Source organism: Rhyacophila brunnea, unplaced genomic scaffold, assembly GCF_057557595.1.
Source record: "Rhyacophila brunnea isolate RB1 unplaced genomic scaffold, BYU_Rbru_1.0 scaffold_15, whole genome shotgun sequence".
Lineage (NCBI taxonomy): Eukaryota > Metazoa > Arthropoda > Insecta > Trichoptera > Rhyacophilidae > Rhyacophila > Rhyacophila brunnea.
In genome coordinates this window covers 24,624,667-24,648,432 of record NW_028232806.1, presented here as the reverse complement: position 1 = coordinate 24,648,432, position 23,766 = coordinate 24,624,667, and the positions used below count along the sequence as shown (strand labels likewise).

Sequence of the window (23,766 nt, the reverse complement as noted above, 5' to 3'; positions counted from 1 at the left end):
AAAATCACGCCGTGAATTTGGTATATGATTAGCTTTTTTTAATAAAGTAAAAGTATAGTACATGCACTGACAATATATATATATATATATAAAATAATTCGAGGGCTTAGTGTCAAATAACACTATCTACAAAAGTGCAACTTTACAGGAGAGCCAAAAATCGTTATTTTAGATTCTTGTAATTTAACAAGGGAAATGTTTATTTAAAACCCAATATTAATATTTTATAATTTATTGTGTATGGTACATTTATCTTGCTTATGATGATGTTAAAATTTATAGGGATAGTTTTAAAAAAATATGAAAACAAGGGTAACTTATGTAGTTAGGGTTAAACTTTACTGACGATTTAATAAGAAATTAGAAAAGATTGACATAATGTTGTTTGACTATCATGTAACCGTAAATGTAAAATAACGTTATCTCAAAAAAAAAAAGCACTTTTTTGTAGATAACGTTGTCTGACTTTAAGCACTCGAATTATAGCCATGGACATCTCACTCAATTTCAATTTCAAATCTCTTCTCAAATTTCAATTCTCAATTTCAATAGATAACGTTTCCAATAATAACATTTTATGGTTGGTGTGGTTAACAATAACAATATATTGTACCTTATAATTTTTGATAATTTTTGTGACGAGTAAATCATTGCAATATAATAATGAACATAGGTATTACGTCCTTCCTACAAACTATACAGATTTTTCAGACTTATCATTCAAAGATACCTCAAACTATTTATTTTTATCTGGTATTATTGTTATCCGGCACATAAAACAAAAATTTAATAAAGAAAACTAAATATGTTTTATTTTTACAATATAATTATAATCCTGTATTGCAACTTTTGATAGTTAGCTCTTTGATACAAAAACACACTTTATGTACAAAATACTAATATTATACTTACAAAGTAAGTAGGTAGCTATTCAATATGATACGAATATTTTCTCATGGGAAAACATCTAACTAAGGCAATATACGAGAAACTCGGTCTCTCGGTTTTATTACATCCAAACAAATAGGTCGATGAACATTTTTATTTACGTTGAATGTATTTGTTTTCGTACATTTAACGATTGTATTATTCTCGGCGGAAACTATAAAATTCTGACTGAAGAAAAGTGAATCTGGAAATAAGAGGAAAAACTTGAATATTTATAAACCACTGAGGTCAAGCTCGTTTTACTGTATGCATAATAATAGCGATTGTAGAGAAGTGAGTTTTCGAATGAGACCTTTCACCGCCTGGTTTCATAGATGATACGACATGAGTGCTTATTAAGCAGTGACAATAATATGGACGAATCATCTGGAAAAAAAATGACACTCAATTTATTGTCGGGTCTGCCGAATGGCATCATCTGTTCTAACGCCATTACAATAAAGGTGATATTGCTATAAATTCCTGATGCTTTTTGTTGGGTCTGCCGAATGGTTCGGTTCGAACGGGTTCGCTCAAATAAACATTGACATTAGAAACACTGCTCTAACGCCATTACAATAAAGGTCATATTGCTATAAATTCCCGATGCGTGATATCGCATAATGGAAATTGCGTGACGTCTACCTATACATGCGAATGCGCGAATTTACTTGCTAGCTACTGTATTGAGTGCGTCGTCCATTAATAATGTCATTGTTACTAAGTACTTTCCTCTGTCGCGCTCTAGGATTGGAGTATAGGGCAGGCACAAGGTCTTTTTTCTTCAGTCTGATACCATGACTGGCGCACTTTGCCGTATCACAATCCTTGTCTTTATACACCTCTAGGAAAACGTATTTGTAATATTATATTGTCCAGACTTCGCTTCCTTATCCACTCATTCCTCTTTTATCCTTTCGCGTTATACCCAGCATGCACCTCTCCCATCTCTATTTAAGGCTTTTAATAAACTCTATTACATCACAAACCCTTGTCTGCTTCCTTATCCACTCATTCCTCTTTTATGCTTTCGCGTTATGCCCAGCATGCACCTCTCCATACCACGTTGTGCTACTCTAAGTTTCTGGATCTCTCTTTTACTTAAGGTCCATGTTTCACACGCATATGTGATCACGGGAAGCACACACTGGTTGAACACTTTACGCTTTAGGCACAGTGGTAGGTCACTTTTGAAGGCATTATTCAGGCGGCCAAAAGCACTCAACCTATCTTCTTATATATAAAAATCAATATTTGTTTGTTTGCTGGTTTGTTTGTTTGTTTTTTCGTATTTTATGCGCTGCCATACCGTTCATCCGATTGCTATAAAACTTTATCAACTTATTGCTTGCACTTGCGCGAAGAGTATAGGCTATATCATATATAAAAATCAATGTATGTCTGTCTATTTGTCTGTCTGTCTGTTTGTCTGTCTATCTGTCTGTCTGTCCCGTATGCTTTCTTATACCATTCATCCGATTCCGATGAAATTTTGGTATGTGGTTGTATGCACACCCGCGAAGGTTTCTGAATTAGAAAAACCATCTTCTTCATTATATCTTCTTTTATTCGTATGGTTCCTATACCATTCATCCGATTGCGATGAAACCTTCGTCAGTTATTGTGGTAACACCCGCAAAGGTATCTTAATTAGTACAACCATCTTCTTCTTTTTCTTCTTCATTCTATCTTCTTTTATTCGTATGGTCCCTATAGCATTCATCCGATTGCGATGAAACCTTTGTCAGTTGTTGTGGTAACAAAAATAAAAATAAAGAATTACCTCTTATTATTTTTTAAATATCTAAGATAAATATAACCACGAAGCGACCGTGTGTGATGCCGGGTACTTCAGCTAGTACCTAATAAATAATATACTATAATGTAATTACATTAACATACATTACGGCAGGTGTATTTTTTGTGACAATATAATCCTTTAAGTGTAAAATATGCCATAGGCACCCTTTTATGACATTTTTTTTCATAAATTTATACACTCATGTTCTTCCTTCCACAACCCGTTACAATCCCAGATGATTTAGGGCGTAGAAATACCACAGTGCGACGAACGAAAAACACTCTTCAAATTTGTACTGTGAATTTCACAAAACTTTACAACACCAGCTAACTTGATTCTAAGCTTAGTTTCACAAGATATATGAGCTGAATATCTACTTATTTATTTAAAATATTACAGTCGCGTATATTTTATACATAATGTATAAGATGGTCTGAATTATTGTATCATATTACCTTTCAACTAAGGCGGTGAGAGAATTGTGGATATGTTTGAAACGTCTTGAAAGGAATTTTTAGAACTACTGAATTTAATGACATTTAGAGTCAAGATATAATGAGGAGATATATTCACTTTATGGGAACGAAAAATGTACATCGCATATGGCAATAGAGAAACTGCACTGAATCGCTTACGAAGAGTAAGTTTTTGCTTTATAACTTTGCATTTTGTATGCATTTTTTACTACAGTGATACGCCTCTTTGCCTGATTAACTTGAATAAAATCGATCAAATGATATTCACTTGTATTAATATATTATTACATCATTGTCATCCTAGAGCCGAAGTGCAAAGTTTTGAAATGGGAACTCGATGCGATACTTTTTAATTGGTCAATCTAAACTCTTAAGACTAGAATGATGTGATAGTTTGAATAAATCGAAATAAAAGTATCAGATAATCAGCAAAAGTGGTGTTAATGTATGAAATACGTAATTTCTCGAAAATTTCTAAACGTTAATGATTTAAGAGAATCATTCGAAGTAGGTATTATACTCTCGTCCAAATACAAAATACTGTTTTAGAAGTGGCGACGTTTCAAGGGATTAGAACCTTGCAACCTTGAAGACGATCTAAATCTTTATTATGCCATCCCCGTGTGCACCAAACGAACTACATAATATTTAAAAAAATATATTTTACATAATTACATTAGCATTTTGTTTCCATGGCAATTTGCTATATGAAACACAGTATATTTTTACAAAAACGTAATTAAAACTTTAGTTGTTTGAGTAGTTATATAGTATTGATGTTTTCTTTTTACTAATTAAATTGCTTTTATCGCGATAATATGGATATTTTTTAAACACTTCACCTTTATTTCTATGTATGGCTTAATAACTCGTACGTATGACGCAATTGATACGAAACTATTTTTTCGCCCCAGGGATATGAAATTATATTAACAATACACTGTGGAAATATTAATCAGTCAATCAGTCACTTTGATAAATTATAAAAATAACTAGTCAACGATAATTCTTATTTGTTGACCATTTTTGACCTTAATATCGTGACCCAGATTATCTGACTATCGATTAGCATTTTTCACATCTTTGTTACATCATTTTCGGCATTTAGCGATACGCAGGATCAGTTTCAGTTGAAAAACCGTTGCATTCTTGATGTTGACCTCCATTTTGCTGGAGTTCATCTTTATCCTCTCTGAACTTAATGCACTTATCCAACTTACTTTACTCTGCGAATTAATAATACCGAAATATTCGGAATAATTGATGTGCGATCAGGATCCCATTATCAAATGGTTTTTTGTAATCATTTTATTGAGAATTATTAATGGTTTTGCTATATTAGTTATTTAATATGACATTGTTATATTTTTTTATTATAAACCATATTATATTATAAATGCTCAAATGTCAAACCGTCGATATCATAGTATTTTAAGTTATAATATAAAAAGGCGGCTTTCAAAATTATAAAATTATCATTACTTTTATAGTACCTATCCTTATATTGATTATTCGTTATTGGGAAGACTACAGTATTCCATATGAGGGTCCATACTGGCTTGATTCGTCATTGTGTTCAAAATGGTTGGATTAATTGATATTGTATTAAGTACCACAAATTACCTGCTTTTTTTCAAAACAAGCCTGAACACTATTGGTGCGTACAATATAATACATACAAATTCCATGACTTCAAAACACTTGAAATGTTTTAAATAGGTAAAAAAAACATCAGGTAGGTCTCCATTTGAATGCTTTACTTTTGATAAGTAACTTAGTATCCACCTATCGCGTGTTCATAATATTTAAGCGGACCCTTTGAGTCTTAAAACATCTTCTGACATATTATTATATTTAACTTTGAGAATCACTGGTCTAGAAGACTTTTCTTTTCTCTTTTAGATTAATTTTCCCACCCCATTCAATATCCATAGTGTTAATTTCATTAACTATAATCACTCTTAATATGTTCAAAATCCAATTAACTACCTACCGTGCTAGTATGGATCTGCTGAATATATTCAGTTAATGATATTATTACTTAACTCTTTTTCAGAACGCTAAACTTTGAATGGTTCGAAGGAAAGAGAAACACGGTTCAAACTCTCTTGAGACAGACATCCGTATTAGATACTCAAACGATAGTTCACTGGAAATTCTTCGCGCGAACAATTGGCCGTAGGCGATATATTATAATTATGCCGTTTTTTTTACAATTTATTTGTTTGCTTCGTGGTTACTACATCATACAGAAATATATAACAAGAAAAATCTACTCGTATAACTCATTTATTGACCGAAAATTATTCAAAAGTGTACAAAAAATACTCAAATCTGTATTATTAAACAATATAATAATATACAAAGCGCCCAATTTGCAATAATTATGACCTGAGCAAAGTCAAAAATTTAAAATTTATTGTTTACACCAAAACAAAAGTGTGTAATTTATTTTCAAAAACAATACTTATAATCCAGGTGACTGCCATCTGTCAACATTCTCAGACATCACTGTCAAACTATTATGAAAGTATCCTAGCAATTGTTTCTGTTCACGACCCGATTAAAATGAATGATTCCTTTATTTTCGTGTCAGTTTATTTATCAAATTAAGAATCTTCTTAGCAACACATCGGATGTTTCGCTCTCTCCTTCGCATTTACTTATATTTTCTCTCATGATATATAAATGAAGACAACAATATAATAATATTGAAGGTAATTACAGTTTATTTAAAAATATTTAGTTTATTTTTCACAGAAAAATAATCACGTCTAATTTAAAGCAGTGATGAGTAACCTCTCTTATCATAAAGACCAAATTTATTACGAAAAAATCTGTATGGATTATTGCACAAAATTCTTTGTTCTTCGACATATTACTATTATTTGATGCTTATCACAGGAGGCGTGAGATGCTTATCACTGCTTTTGTTGAATAAAATTTTCACTTTTCTATCATTCTTAGGTTTACTAAAAATTATTGTGTTAAAAACTTAAAATAACTTGTTTTCGACGCATTTAGTAGATATGGTTTTATATCAATAACTAGACTAATTAATGTTTTGCGTTGATTATTATTTTTTTTAATATCTAAGTAAACAGGAAATTGTAAATTTAGTGGCGCAGTCAATTGCCCGGGTACGCAACTGAGGTCTACCGTCACGTCTTCACTGTCGATTGGAAAAGAGCCTGCGTTATCATTTTTCCCATCTTCTCATTCCTGACGTATTACTTCCAGTTCTATATCCGCCATAAACATATACTGTTGAAGTCAAGTCTTTACATAATAATATAATATGTGTATAGTAATAATATTATTACATAATATTCTCTATTCCACAGGTAATGGATGAAGCCGTCCAGAACAGAGAGGCCCAGCTCCGCAAGTTCTCCTTCTTCCAGCTGCGCATCCATCTGAAGAGGGGGCAGAATCTCGTCGCCATGGATAAAAATGGTCAGTGAAGCGCGCTCGCCATGCCAAGTGCCCGAGATGAGCACGAACGAGCACTCTCGCACGTCAATCACGCGCCTTTACAGCACGCAGGATTTTACAATAATACGATACTAATTTTTTAATCACTCGGCTATTTAACTTTTTGAGCCCCCCCGTATAATTTTGTTGTGTTCCGCACTGTACAAATAAATTCTACACTAATTAAACAATGATTTAGGTACCTACACATATTTCGTAACTGGAATAAGTAAATAATATTATCATCTTAATCGCTTTGTTTGAAATTAACAAAATCTTAACTAGATATCATTAAAATCACTTTGACAGTTACTAAGTATTTTGTATTGGGCATAATAATATTAAGTCAGTGATTTTATATAAAATAACAAATATTGAAAGCCATATTTGAATATTCAGCCACAACTTTAACATTATAATGTCAGCGCATTTGGGAAGTGTTTTAATTAAAACAGTTTATGAAAAGTTTTTGGCACTAACGAGCTTGATAAAAAATAATATTCGATAGCTTTTTTCACTCACTAATTTGTTTGAATCCATATTTTTACCGCATATTATATAGTTTAGCAGAAAAAAGTTTGCAAAACTTCGACTTTACTAGTATGTACTTTAAGGGAGAGCGTAATAGGTATTATAGATATTACGTGATGAAATATACAATGAAATAGAACATAAATAATTTTAATTGATTTTCAAAATAAGTATTCTATTAACATTTATTGAAAACTATTTCAGCTTAGATCGTGATGCGAATTAAAAAATCTATTCATTTAACTTATAAAATAATCCCAAAAATAACTCTAAAATATTGTCATTGCACGTTGTTCTCCATTATATTATTTAAATAATGAGATTTTACTAAAATTACAAAATAATATGTAAAATTAATTATTCATTCAATGATTGACTAAAAATGTGTGTTTGCTATGCTGGAGACAACTTTTTAAACTACATATAATCAGTAATAATCATACGAAAGACAATCATAAAAAATATATGTTTTTATTTTAAGTATATTTTTGATTTTAAACACATTTTATTAATCTCATTGTTTTTCAATACGAATTGATTAATTAAAACAGATTAGTTAATTTTCATTAGGTATATCTAAATTGTATTTAATTTTGCTAGTGAATAAGTACACTCCGCCTTAACAATTATTATTGTCTAGTAGAGATCAAAATTTTCTCTTTGGAACAATTACAAATATCTATATAACTTCTAAACAATACAATCCAATTTGGCAGCAACTTGAGAAATAATTGCTAATACTGCGATAAAATTGGACCAATATCATTATTAATGTATCCCGCTGCCAATATAACCATAATATTAACGAGATAAGAAGTTAACTCTGGTTTAAAATTTTCAAATCCATCCCCATTACATACCACAAATTTAAATCATTTTATATTTAACAATATACAAACCTAAAACAAAAATACTCTTCACTATCGGTGGTGATTATTCTCTTAAAAATGAAATTCCACCCACCAAAGTGTTTAAACAATAATTCATCATTATAAATCTTAGATATTATTTAACAATTTGTACACTATTACAAAACGTATCATAGCGTCTCTCAAGTAAAATTAAAGAAAAATAAATAATAAAAAATAAAACTAGTCGTTAGGACCCGTGACAGAGATAGGTGACACTGCATCCATACACAACAGTATCACATGTCGTTGTCGCCTGTCTCTACGTTCAAATGGCTAGCTGAATACTAACCTTAATCTGAATCTAAATTTTCTGTGTAGGATTTTTCAAAATTATATAATATGTTCAATAATAAGACAAATAATAATACATTAAAAAATAAAACTAATCGAATAATGATTGTAATGTGGTTATAAGTTATCACGACATAAATGGAAATAAAAGAAAAATAATATATAAGGCCCATTCGTTAAAATTCGTATTTAAATGAATTTGGCGACTATTCTGAATAATATCATTCACTCTGTTTTCATTTTGACTGGAAAATTCATTATTGATACCACTTTAAATGAATGGTTTATATCAATTTAATTAGAATTACTTCAAAATATAATTATTTCTGTACACAAAATATATACTCACCTAATAATAATATAAGTTTCCAATTATAAAATAATTGGGTGGAAATAAGCTCACGCCTGGAGGTAAGAACATAATAATTGAACTTATAACAATAGTAAAACATTGTTTTCTAACTTCATCGCCGCAACAAGTTTGATAGAATAGCATGAATATCATATTGTGCCGGGTATAAAGTTTTAATTAAATGCTAAGAAATTTTGCAATACACCGTTTACATTAAAACGCTCTTATGCCACTAAAATTTATTATTTTATTAGACAACCTTTATTAGATAAGATTACAGTCATATTAAAACGACAGTTTCTTTGATTTAAATATTTTCGCTGATTACATTTAATATGTACTCAGTTGGTTCATAATTATAATTTATAAAACTTCTTAAAAATACCACTCTAAATATAAAAGTTTTCATATTTTAAGAATAGCACTTGATATCAAATCGTATATAAAGCATATTTATTTTGATTGCATAGAATTGTGTAAATATAAGTATAAATAAGCGGAAAAATTAAAAAGAAAAACACCATTTTTTTTAAATAAGCAGATGGTAACTCTGTATACTGTTTATTGAAAAAAATATTTACATAAGTTCTATCAATATTGTATGTGTCCCACTGGTTCAAAAATTGATGATTTTGAATATGTATCACGATCATTATGGCAATATGTTGAAATCTCTCTATGTTGACATGTCTGGTGTAATATGCACTAATTTACTTTTATTTTTAATTTTAATGAAACTTTTACTTCAATCATTTTAATAATCATATTTCATACCAAAAGACGTAAAAAGTTTAATATGCATAGGCAAAAATGATGTTATCCGATTTTTATAATATCAACTTTTTGAAAGATAGCTTTTAGAGGCTTTAGTTTAGTATATTATAAAAAGCTCTCAGCCTAAAAATCACTGGATAGAAAATTACGAATGTCGAAAATGAAGGTCATAATCTAGAAATTCAGACTACCTTTTCCACGTGATGCAATATCTTGACAAGTATCAACTACTACCTACATTGTTTATCAATGAAATATTTTCCGGTATACGAGTCTCTTATAAAAGAATTATGTAATGGCTCTACGTTAGGCTAACAAATTTCAGAAACTTGTTTAGCTTGGCGCTCCTGCCAGATATATAAAAATGGATATGGGATTAAAAGAAGAAATTGGGATTTAGTAACTGCCTGTCCATATGCAATATTCATTAAAACTTGGCTTTCTTACTAGCTTATCTCGAATAACAAATATTTGTAGACGGAAATGTATACATTGAGAAAGCTCACATAAATTAACTGTAGTAAAGCTCAATCGAGTGCCTGAATAAGACCTCTTAAAAAACATTGTTACATTCTCAAATGGTCTCCATTTGGGGATGTGTCTGTGAATCTGGAGAGGCCCAAATCGATACCAAATCGACAAATAGTAAGGGTTGATTACGAAAATAAATAATAATAGAGCCGGCAATGCCGTAAATCCCGGCCGTTAAAAATATTTGCAACGTCGCCGTTTTCGACAACGCTTCTCGCGGGGAACGAAACACAAGATGGCGGGTAATACGCGCCAGACGGCCAAGCCGTAAACATTGTTAACTCGCGCTTCATATGAAAGAAATTGTAACTGTGAAAAAATGTAACCGTTAGAATATATTAAACGTAAATACATTTTGTCGTTTCCACCACAATTTCGGTGTGTTATTTGTCTACCTCTAAGTCCTGAATTCAGACGAAAAAACCACAAAGAATAAAAGTGACAGCGTGTTTTCACTTACGAAAATGGAGGTAAATGACAACATCTTATTTTGTTTAAAACGTTGTTTTAACTAATATATAGTACTAAAGGTGCAATGCACAATCAATGCATGTAAAGTAATAATTTGTAAAACCTTTAATATATGGGTGGTTAATTTAACGACATTGTGCATATCGTGCATAATGCGAGAAGACCACAAAAGAAACTAATCTATAATGAGATAGACATGCTGATGAAATAGCCGATGTGAAACCTGCAGGATCGATTAAGGGCAGCAAAAAACTAGGCACCAAAAACAGTGAAAAACTTCATCCAATACTTGATGATTGATGATAATCCTCTTTAAAACTCCGTCTTATATCATTCTCTACCAGATATTTACCACCAGCAGGATAATATTTATATTGCGGATTACTTTGTGAATCACTTCAGTGAATCTCATACCAATCACAAGTATTTATAACTCTCGAAATGCAGCATCTTTTTCCGCCACTTATAAGGTTTAATTTCAAAATGCGCTGGTTTTGACCTCTTATAATTTAGCGTAATACTACGTAGAAGTTTTGCTCCGTTTCTTATTCGTTTTAGAAAGTCAACATTGGGTATCTTTTTAATCCAAAGAATTTTGAATATACGTATATAATATAACCACATCTCGATAGCTTATCCGTGGTATTTTTATGTATTCCTTGTTAGACTAACAATAAATTGAATAAAGCTAATTAAGAGTCTTGCAATATTCCACAGTGGTCGGCGTCTATAAGAAAACCGATATGGAAAACGAGATAATTATGACGAGATAGTACGCTCAATTTAAATTTAACAGCTTCCGTCACGCCTTGATGACCTAAATACCTAGCATAAATTTAAATATTGTTCTTTTGAAAACTCTTTTGGTGGTTTATTTTGTCTGGAACTTTAAAATAACCAGACTGTAGTAAAAAGTTTGAGCAATTTCTCGTTTGATAACGTCGCTTGTCCCTACCGTTTTGGGCTGAATAATTAACCCATACAAAGTTTCCATATCGCTCGCCTCACGCGACATTCAGAACTCTGAGCAGTTTCTCTGGATTTAAATACAAATTCGGTTTAAAAGTTTGTGGGGACGTCAAATTAATTACAAACATTGCGAGATAATTGCAACATTTGCTTTCAAAAACAACAGTCTTTATTAGCGGACCATGCGGACAATGCTTACGGGGTAAACCTTAGTCGATTTTAATTTAATATTTATAATCACTCTGTACTCAATACATCTGAAATTAATTAAAGTATTTTCAAGACTGGATAACAATATAAATATACTTTAAAATTATATAATATTTTCTATAGAAATAATCTTACCTTCTTAATTTAATATTAACTAGTGCAAGAGCAGCGTAACTAATCGTTCAGATAGCAAATTTTGATTTTTAAATATTTATTTACATATATTACATCAGTCTCAGTCATCCAAATCAATCAGTTACAACAGTCTCAATGTTGCAGTCACTGATAAAGTTTTATAGTGAATATTTTTTAATGAATGATTAAATAAATGTTCAGTTTGCGTAACAATTTAAATTAAAATACTGAAAATATTTTATCGAATGACATCTTTTATCATAATATGTTTTTATTGTAAGTGATCCCATTGGTTACTGTTTCATTGTTGACCAATGATGTGTGTGAAAATAAATAGAAAAGAGATTAGTCTTAAAATCGAAAAAAAATATAAGGGTATACTAAAATGATCACAGTGAAAATAAATGCATAAAAAATGAGAAAAATATGGGTCAAATCAACGCTGCTGAATTGATAAATCTCACAAAGAAATATATTATAGAGTAGTCCAAACCTCAATTTTAGTATAATTTTTTTCTTTCAATCAAAGAATTTTTATCAATTTTACCGTTTAAAAGCTTTTTTCTTCTTCTACAGTCGTTTTTAAGGGAATATTTTTCATATTAATTGACATTCAAATAACGTATCACTAATCCGTGCATGAATTGTGTATGCTACAGATTTTTATACATTATTAATGCAAATTCTGGTGCATTGCAATTTCCGAGTACTTTTAATATAAATTAAAACAAATTTTAATATGTACACTTAAACAATAAAATTAATTGTGTTTTTAAAAAGAAAGATTTTAATAATTCTGCTCGGACAGATGGATTATTTTCCCATTTTTAAATAGTTTTATAATCCAATACATCCATCGATACAAATAACTCAAATATCGAACAATTAACAGAAAACAATGTATTTTTAAACCGTCATAATGCAGTTCCATCTAAAAAATGCCAGTTCAATTAATAAATTAATAAAATAAAAACATCTTACTTTAGTTTCAATGTCTATATAAAGTATAAATAATTACAAGATAAAAAGAACTTATTATTTACCACGTTTTTCAATTTTCTGTTGAATCATATAAACTTGACAATTCTATGTATTAATAATAATTTAGGACAAATGAGGCAATTGTCAACAAATCATTTTTTTGCTATTTTGCAACAAACAAACAAACAAATATAGAATACTGAAATGTTATTTTGATTTTCATAGTAACGCACGTATATATTAATAATTAAGTTGCTAGGACCACCCTCTTAGCAACCAATAATATTGGATTGGATTACGGATTTCTTCCGAAATAACTTTTCATACAAAACAGAATTAACCGAAAATGAATTCAACTTACTTAAAAATGGCTGTTCGTGTTCTGATACATTTTAAAAGTTTCAAATGTCTAGCTAGTTGGAAAGTTAATTAAAAATCGATTGCAAGATTTGTACTGGATAAACAATCACCGGACACACAATAATACGAGTTAATAAAAATGTGGTAAAATGTCTCTACGTGTTTGAATTTCTAAATAACACATGGATTCTTTGACATAAAAGATCTCAGTGTGTGATTTTACAGTTTACCTAAATGTTGCAAGAGTTCATAGTGTATTATTTACAGCCACACTTGCACAGCGTACCTTCCATGCGATAGTTGGTATTATCTTTTATTGTTCACGCTTCGTCTGCATACAGAATAGTGGGTTAAAAACAAATCCAAAGGTAAAATTTCAACAGACTTCTCTTATGTAAGAAAACTTGATCTTGATATTTTCATTAGACCATGACACCATTTACCCTCATAAAACTTTCACTAGTAATCTAAGGCCTCAATCTTCTGAGTGTCTGGGTTCACATTTTCGCTTTTCATTTTATATAATATCGATCCCGAGATGTATATATATATAATAGTCTAATTAACAACAATCTCTTCTAGCTTTTTCGAATACGTATATTATATAAGATTATAAATTAATATATTCGGCAATATTACCGTAATTTTAAATTTAATTTAGTTATAAAAGTTTGGTTTAATTAGATTGCATGGATAGCTTACCTACACAAAGCAAACCTACGGCATATCAATGGTTCTGATTTCAAGTCCCATTCAGTACCACAAATATTTCTCTTCTTCTTCTTCCACGTCGCTACATCCCGTGGTGGGATTTGGCCTCCTCCACAACCGCTCTCCACTCACTCCGGTCTCTCGCCACACTTCTCAAGTTACCGGGTCTTCCTATATGAAGCCAGTTTACTTCTACGGCGTCAGCCCATCTCCTTCTTGGACGGCCTCTGGGTCTCTTCCGTTGGGGTAGCCACTTCGTCATGATCCTTGGCGCTCTAACTTCAGGCATTCTCTCCACATGTCCCGCCCATCGTAGTCTTTGGGACTTACAGTATCTTATGATTGTTTGCTGTTCAATCAGCTCTTCCAACTCGTGGTTCATATTTATTCTGTAGTTCCCATTTTCAAATATTTCTCTATAAATAAAATATGTATATATTTCTGAGATGTTCTAATTTATCTACATACTTATAAATAATTAGCTAAGAATACTTTTTACTTGACTTTTTTAATAAATATTTCAAAACCACGAGTATAGTTTCAAAAAAAATGTAAGTATCATGATTCTGTGCACTGTTTCTGTATATTTTTACATAACTTGTGCTTATTTTGTGCCTCGTCAATTTTTCACATACTAATCAACCTAGGGACGGCAGGTTATATGAAAGTATGTTGAAGTAAGCAAGTATGGTGAAAAAGTATGGTGAAGGAGGCTGGTAATCAATTTGCGGCAACATTTCCACGTTAACATCATATAATAAGGGTACGTTATAATGACCAAAGTAAATCCTCCGTGATGCCTTGCATTTTTTTTATCGCGTCGGTATTTCTCGTAAGTTGTCAGCTATTGTTGTCCTGCTTCATTCAGATATATGAGAAAGGCGATTACTTGCCCCTCTTTTTATTTAATACCTCTATGTAATCAACATTTGAACGAATAGCTATCACAGAATACTCGCGGAAAGATGTAATTAAGATGGTCAAATTCACACATTAAATATTAAAATTCAAGTAAAAATATCGGGTAACATAAGCTCTTTATATAACGTCTCATAAGGTATAATATTTGTAATTCAACTTTTTTTATTCGATAAATAATTTTCAAGAATATAATAATGTGACATTCTTCATTGAAAAACCAATATTCGAAATACCTCAGAAACTCGCCTTCTATATAATAATAATTATATTTTTGAGCAGTGGCGTAGCTCTATTGGCCACTGTGCAAAAATCCTATAAACTCTACGCCCCAGCATGTCCAAAAAAATCCATCCAAAACTTTTAGCCTTCGATCCAATCAGCTTATCTGCCTACTTTTTCTACGCATACTTGTAAAGAGAGTTTTTCGTATTTATATGCGATTTATTTTTCATCTGTACTTTTCTGAACGGTATTATACTATAAATAGAAAATTTATTAACAACTATCGGGCTAAAATTAATGGCCCCATAACCTTTGAGGTAGGTTCTGAGGTGTTCCAAAGTATGCATGATTTTAGGTAGGCACCGACAAATTAAGAATATATATTATAGCTACTTCATTCGATTTCCCCGTTTCAATTCTAGCATTCGCCACTTTTTGTCTGACAATATTGTCATAATATATAAATATTCCCAAATTCTACAGTGTTATCACGTACCAAAGACTGAGCATTAAACTTTTTTTTTTAATTTAAAAACAACCATGGCTTTAAAAGAAATGTAGTTTTAGAGAATCTTTTGAGAATATATTTAACATAATATAAGACTATTATAATATATCAGTGGCGAAAAGTGAAGGTAGGCTGTTAAAATCCGATATAAATATTGCACACTAAACTTTGTCAGTCATACTCATTTGTTTTCATTGAACTAATACTATAATGTGTAAATGGTGTTTGTTAGTTTTTAAAATTTAATTAAGCCCTGCTTAATCCAATCCATTGTAGATACTAGTAAAAATATGTTCGTATATACATAAAATATCTCAAATTATACCATTAAATCTTACATAATTTTAGATATTTTATAAACAGAAGTATATTTTTTATCAATTATGGTTTGGCAAAGTCAGAGCTTAATTTAAAAAAAAAGTAACCAACACATATAAAATGTATTCTTAATTCAACGAAAACAAATAAGTATGACTGAAAAGGTGTGCGCTATTTTTATCATGTCGCCCATAGAATATTATCTAAACTATTATGGTTTTTTTTAAGCATGGTTTCATTTAATTTAAAAAACCAACCAACACCAACTGCAAATTGTATTCTTAGTTCAATGAATACAAATAAGTATGACTGACAAAGCTTAGTGTGCACTATTTGTGTCGAATCTTAACAGTCTACCTCATCCTCGTCTATAATATAATATGTAAATGTTAGGATCCAGGTAGGATGGCCGACAAACACTCCTCGTAAAAAGGTATATTTTAAAATGATCTGCTACTGTGTAGGGTCGAATATTCTGTCTTGGAACTTAGTGATTTATCTTTCACGTATCAAACGGGGCTAGGACGGTTATGAGTTATAAATTATTTTAATGTTTTGCATCACGCTATCTGTACGGAAGGTACATTTTGTACATATAATAGGTACACGCCAAAATGTTATTTTGGCTATTGGGAGAAATAAATATTATACAAAAGTTTTCCAATTAATATACTCGTTTCGTGAAACAGCGTGAAAATTATACGGCTAAAGTTATGCAAAGCTCTACCATCTACTAACTGACACACTTACGCAACTTCATATCATGAAAAAAATAATATTGCCTCGAAAAAATAAAGAGAAACGTTCTCTTTTTAAAAATACACCATATTTTTGTTTTATTCACCGGTAGCCTTTTTGTAAACATGTTGTGTTAGTATGTCAAATATTATGTTTTCTCCTTTTAAAATATGCTAACTCATGTTTATTTTATTCCATCGGTTTACCCGGATTTGGCATTTCTTTTTCGAGAAAATATTTGTGGGATGTGATTTTTATTAAAATAAATATTAAAGTATGTCGTATACAGATTTCCTGAAATAATTATTAATATCGATTCCGTCGTTCTACATTCATAATGGTATACATAATGTTAATTGAAGATAAGGATATTTGGAATATTATTAAATAGCATTAGTACCTTAGGAAAGTACAACCTTGATCTGTTTACATTACACAAGGTTACTCTATCATCATTTATATACATGTTATTTTGTTGACCGGCCATATCTTAAAGATGAAACGAAATGAAAAACTAATGAGGCTCCTCTCGCATTGACTGGAAGTTAAAAGAAACGTTGAGAGACCTAAACTGTGGTTATTAGATTGTGTAGAAAGAGACCATCCTCAAGGCTCAAGCAGTGGAAAAAACGTGTAACAGACTGAATAAAGTGGCAATATTACTTAAAAAGTGACCAATACATACATTAAAAATAGCAACGACACCATATTGCAAAAAACTTTGGGTTTGGAGATCATGCATCGTACAGCGTCTCGACAAAGATTTTTGATCCTCTAACGAGTGGAAGGGAGACTAATCTCTGACAATATAGATAATAAATATGTGTACCGTAAAACTGAAAGTCTAGAAGTCACATTTTTACCATTTGTACATTAATTATACCAATTGACAATACATTCATGTTATATTAATGCCAAAAATATTGTCATCTGATAAGATACATAAAAATAAATAATTTTAAGACATCCGTAGACCGATTTCACCCTAAATCTAGATATGGTTTATTCAACCTTAATTCAGGCAAATTTTTTAACCACACTTGTAATACTGATATCATAATTAATTGTATTGTCAACGATCTGTCATGTGATATGTCAATTGTTTTAGTCAAGTAGTATTCAAGGAAATGGTACATCTATAATCTCTAATCTAAAACATGAAATATTATTAAGAGGAAAGAGCAAGACAGACCAGGCTAATAGAATAAGCGTAATAGTGAATTACTGTTGGTTTGTCATGTATAATGTGGAACAAATCGATGGGTGGGCTTAAAGTTAATAATAATGGAAATTCAAAAAACTACATTTATATTAGACTATTGTATTGGCCCAAACCACAGCTTAATGAAAGAAATTCCACTTTAATACTACAATAATAAACCATAAGTCATTTCCACATGGATGTACTTAGATTTCATATTCAGTACCTACCGTGAATCACTCGCTGATTGGAAAAGCAAAAAGATGTCAACTGAACATAATATACGAGTATAGTCATACAATAGCTGCAATGTAATGTGCATTCTATGGAATTTTCAGATTTAACATATTAATATGCGTATATTGTACGAGTCATTAATTGAATTTAAGTATCAAGGAAAAGGGAAATAGGTGGACAGACATTTAAAATATCATATTCATTTTAGTTGCAGGTTTTAGCTAACTTAATAAGATATGTACACCATTTAAACAAAACCTTTATACTATAAACCATTAATTTAATGCTGAAAATACTAGGCGGACATGCTCAGCGTAGGTAAAAATGGAGCTTTTATTGCATTTTTAAAGCATGATCCTGGACATTCCTTAAACGTTGCAGATAATCTATTTATATAATTTTGAATCCTTATTATCCTTTATATTTATTTTAAACATTTTACGACTGCATAAAGTATTTTTATTACATAAAATAGTATTCTTTTAAACCTCTCGCTCTAATGTTTTAGAATAAAGTCATATTTCAGTAAATGCATGTGCAGTGGTGTTAAGATTTTTTTACATTTATTAATCTTTAATTGCATTTATAAAACTATTAGTATAATTTATGTTGACATTATTATAGTGAAATATTTACGATAAAAAAATTATATTGATAATCTCTTTGATCCCAAATTTGACAAGAATTAGGCATTTTATTATTCAAAAAATGGGCAAGATTAACACATTTGAAGATAATTCTAAAGATACTAATTATAAGCTATGTCTTTGACCATTCAAGTGTGATAAACATCCTACAAATAATGATTGCTTTAAAATAAATATTGACGTAAGAATAAGGTTTAAGATTTAAAAGAATACTATTTTATGTAATAAAAATACTTTATGTAGTCATCAAATGTTTAAAATAAATATAAAGGATAATACGGCTTCAAAATTATATAAATAGATTATCTACAACGTTTAAGGAATGTCCAGGATCATGCTTTGAAAATGCAATAAAAGCTCTATTTTGGCCTACGCTGAGCATGTCCCCCCTTCATTTGTAGAGACTTTCCGTCACCACGTTTCTAATTATTATTAAGGAAAAAATACTTTCGATTTCTCATGAAATTTTCATCACCACTATTATATACACCAATATTTTATAAATTATGTAGATTCAATCTTCTAACGCAACTAACTCAAAACTAATAAAATCCATAATAAGACAAACAAATATGACAAACTTTTTCATTCAAACTTCTCTCCTGTAAAATTGTGACATCGAGACTTTAGATCTAAGGTGCAGGCATTTTCTTCCGTAAATGAGCCATATAAAGTACCTAAATGATAATTTTTGTAGGTTGGTTTAGTATTATTCTGATTTCATCCGAATCTCGCTATTTATGTACACATTTTGCCAACTCGCAAATTGTTGATAGCCCATAAACATAAAAAAATTACTCATCCCATTTATAAATCCCGAAATGAATTACTTTTTTTTGTCGCAGTAAAAGGGTGAAAATACCTAATGTAATATTTTTCATCACATAACATATTTATGTGAGTTTTCCCACACACGCATTACGTAAAAACACCCTACGCGAATTTCTTCGAAATGTTAATATGGGCAGTTCTGCGAGTTTACTGGGCCTGTGTTGTATGTGAGTACCTACCTACTTTATAAAAAAAACATTTCAGAGCATATTTATAATTTAAGATTTATTATACAGATTGACCCATAAGTCACTGTTTCCAAATATTCATAATAATATACTTATATATTTTTTTTTAAATTCCAATACGGTAATTTAAAAGGTGTTTTGGATCATTATACACCGTAGAAAAAGTTGTTTTTCAAGATATAATTTTTCGATGCGCATATCGCCATCATTTTAATGATAAAATGTATCAACATTAAGAGATTAATGAAAATTTTTGACAGTAAAGTTCAGCAATTTACTTGTCTATGGTGCCATCATTGGGAAATGGATTAATTCCGCTATACAGTTTTGTGCAGTGCCATAACGGACATCAGTTATGATAAAAAAAATCAGCTATCAAAAATAATCCGATGATTTTATTTCAATTAAATAATAGTAGCTCATACCGCTCGATTGTCAATTTGCTATTGGTGAATCACCTATTGAAAGCGAATAATTTCCATATATTCCAAGTTTAGTTTGTACCGCTCTCGATAAATTTGAACGTGTCATATTATGTCATCTTCCAATGGGAATATTTGAAGGAATATATCTATAAAAACAAACTAGTAATAAAACAGTAATTTAAAAATAACATTCCTACCGTAAATTAGACAACTATAATGGTAGATAATACAGTCGAAAGAAGATGTATGTACATCAGTAATATAATATAGTGGAAAATAAAAACTACTCGATACATATTATTTAGTTTACAAATTTGTTTGAACAAATTTAACACTTCAATAGATGTTTCACTTTTTTAAATAAATGTGTAAAGTAACCAAACTGGGGCGCGATTTATAGGGCATTCTAGACATGTCTTTAGACTTTAATATTTCTTTATACATAATTATGCGCAGTAATTTTGTTTGTGAATTTTTGCCGCGTTTTAAAATTAAACGTCCAAACTTTTCGGAAGCGTCAACGCCAAACAAGGGGATTAACTTGATTTTCGTCTTAATAACCGTTACAGAACAACCGTCAATAAATACTTTGGGTTAATATTAATATTCAAAGACATCCACCGCTCAGTGGAGAATGATGTTACAATTTAAACATCACTATCGACCAGTAAGTTAATTATTAGTATAATGTTATAAAAAATAAAAATCCACTAAACAGATGCTATCTTAATTAATAAATTAATTATTTTCATGACTTAATGATATACATTTTTTTGTTCAAGAATTATTTTGAACGTTGTCACAGCAATACATGGTATGTAAAACTCCCACCTTCGCACCGGTTATGTATATGTAACCACGTCGATGCTCGACCGCCTAACATAACTCTTACAATGACGTGCCTGATCAAAGAATTTAAGCCCTCATTTTATCCCGAGCAGAGCAGCACGGGACTGGTGTTGCAACCTTTCACCGAAGTGCCAATGCATGAAGTTAATTTGTATGGCAACTATCAAAGTGACATTAATTTGAAGAGTCGCAACGTCGCAGTCTGGCGTCACAGCAATACAGTGTCAGTTTGATTATTGTATAATGTACATATCGCACCTCTGATAAAATAGAGTCATAACTCAAATAGAAGTAGAGCCAAAAAACGAATCTGAAAATGGTCAAAATCACGTTTTTGTATGTTTCCCGCATTACTCGTTAGAGCAATGCCCATGTTATATATATATATATTTGGATTCGTCGTGAAAAATGCTATGTTATATTGTAAAAAAAAACTCATTTTACAGAAAGAAAATTGTGAAAAACTTGAGTTGCGACCCTTTTTTATATAAGTTTTAGGAATATTTCAAGAAAAAATATTTAATTCGAACTATGACAATATAGTCACTTCCCACTTTATGACTAATTTTGAGATACGAAATACAATACGTGCACACATCGACGCATCGTAAAGTTAAAAATGACACTGTTCGAGAATGAACACGTTCAAATTAGTCTCAAAGTAATAACGTCACAATTCCACCTAGTGGTTTTAATATTAAAGCTAAAATAATGACTATTTTTTAGCAGGTGGAGATTTTTTTGTGAAAATTTCTGCATACTTAACTCAAAATCGTGTTTTTTGACTTATGGCTCTATTTTATCCGATGTGCGATATGTATTACTTATTTAATTTTAATTATGTAATGATATTTTTTGATATTATATTAACTCATAATAATAATATTTAATGAAATCCGGCTTTAATTCTGTTTAAGAATTTAATTTAAATTTAATTAAGAATTTAGTATTTTCAATATTTTTATAATTTTATGACTGTTCACTAAAACTCCTTTAAAAACAATAAATACGAAATAATATAATATTTCTATGGAAGTGACTTTTAATTTTCTTTTTTTTTAAATGGAGTTTAATTTAAGCATTTGCTCCAGAGGCCACCGCTAATTTATGGAATCTTATAAAAATGCAAACGAGGTCCATAAATATTTTCCATAAGAACAAACTTCAGAGACGATGCCATTACAAAACACTTTAGAGTATACTGGTATAATATAACTCCCTAGTTATATCTAATTATACATACTGTATTATAATCGTGTGGTTTAACTATGCTTTAAAGCAGATCCATGACTCACACATAAAGTCATAATATAGAATTCAGCTCTCAGTACCACAAATGCGTAGTATGTAGAATAGTTAGCTAAATTTTCTCGTTGCCTAAAAAAGTCAGCTTACCATATTATTATACTTCTGTTGTTTGGCAATGACAGACGTGTCTACATAATATTTATATCTGTTTGTTCCATTTATTTTAGAAAATTCAAAGTTAAAGAAAAATTTCTCAACATAATGGATATTCATATTTTTTATTCGATCTCCTGCTGCAATATTTTATACTACTCAAGTCATATTAATTTTCTTCATAAATGAGGGTTGTTTTTTGAAAATTGTATCAATGTTAATTGAATTGGCATTCATATGATATAAATCCATTATACTGGTTTTAAAAATAAGGTACTTTGTTAATTCTATGATATTTGAGTTATGTGTGTTGACAAAAGTATTTCGGACTATAAACGCATCTTCAGAACGACAAAAAAGACTAATTTTCATAAATTTAAACTGAACGTTTGCAACTCACAATTCATAATATAAAGCAGAACCAGTGTCGTGGTTTCATTTGTTTTATTTATTTTTATTATTTTTATTCCACTAGAAAGATGTTCTTCTTCGTATATGTTTTTACTCCTATTTCAATTATTCACTTCAATATTTTTTCATTGTTTCATAACTTTTACATTTAAGAACTTAGTATAGGTAGGTATTTTTGGAAAAAGAAAATTTCACAAACCGACACGCCCTAGAATTTTCAGAGTAATCTCTATGTTTGCTGTATATGAAAATGGGAATGTGGAAAGTTGGAACGGTTAAAAGTTAAACTCTTACGATTCGGTTCTTTGTACTTCAACAAATATATAAGTCCTGATTTTCTCCTTCACGTATTTGTAAATAGTTGTTGATTTTCATTTAAAAAATCACTGAAGTTTCTTTTTGAAGATACTATTTTATATTATTCTACATCGTAGATATTGAATATTTCTTCGTAGACTCTAAAGTTGAAAACGATACTATGTTATTGCAGAGATTTTTAAGTTGTAGAGAGCAAACAATTATTATTTTGATTAATCGTATTTATTTTGAAGAATATTATATGAGTCGGCAAAATTGATAACAATTTTGAAATAATTTTTATTCAATTTCAGTATTTTTTAAATTACAATATTAAAACGTTAACAATATGACATTAAAAATATAAAGTAAAAAGTTATAGGCAATGCACGTTTTAGATAAAATGAAATTTAAAAATCATGATTTTTAAAATATGCAAAATCGTTGGAAATATACGGAAGTAGTTGAGTAAACTATATTATCTATATTAATTATAACAATTTGGTTGAACACAGCTATAGACATTATATTTGCAGCCCAAATCTCTTGTAGATGACTTTTCCAAAAATAGCCTGCGGCGCAAATTTCAGGTATGTTGACCTTAGGCACTTATAATATAGAAGAAACAGTTGTGTCATCATATTAATATGATACTACGTTATATGCA

General features: G+C 30.2%; 1 protein-coding gene across 1 annotated transcript in view; it reads left to right on the top strand.

Annotated features, from left to right (window-relative positions):
* The window catches only part of Mctp (multiple C2 domain and transmembrane region protein), a 253,990-nt gene that overhangs the window by 99,793 nt on the left and 130,431 nt on the right, over positions 1-23,766 (top strand). Inside the window, exon 4 of the mRNA XM_085943140.1 lies at positions 6,549-6,660. Coding sequence (XP_085799266.1) covers positions 6,549-6,660 — 112 coding nt within the window. The remainder of the gene's footprint in view (positions 1-6,548; positions 6,661-23,766) is intronic.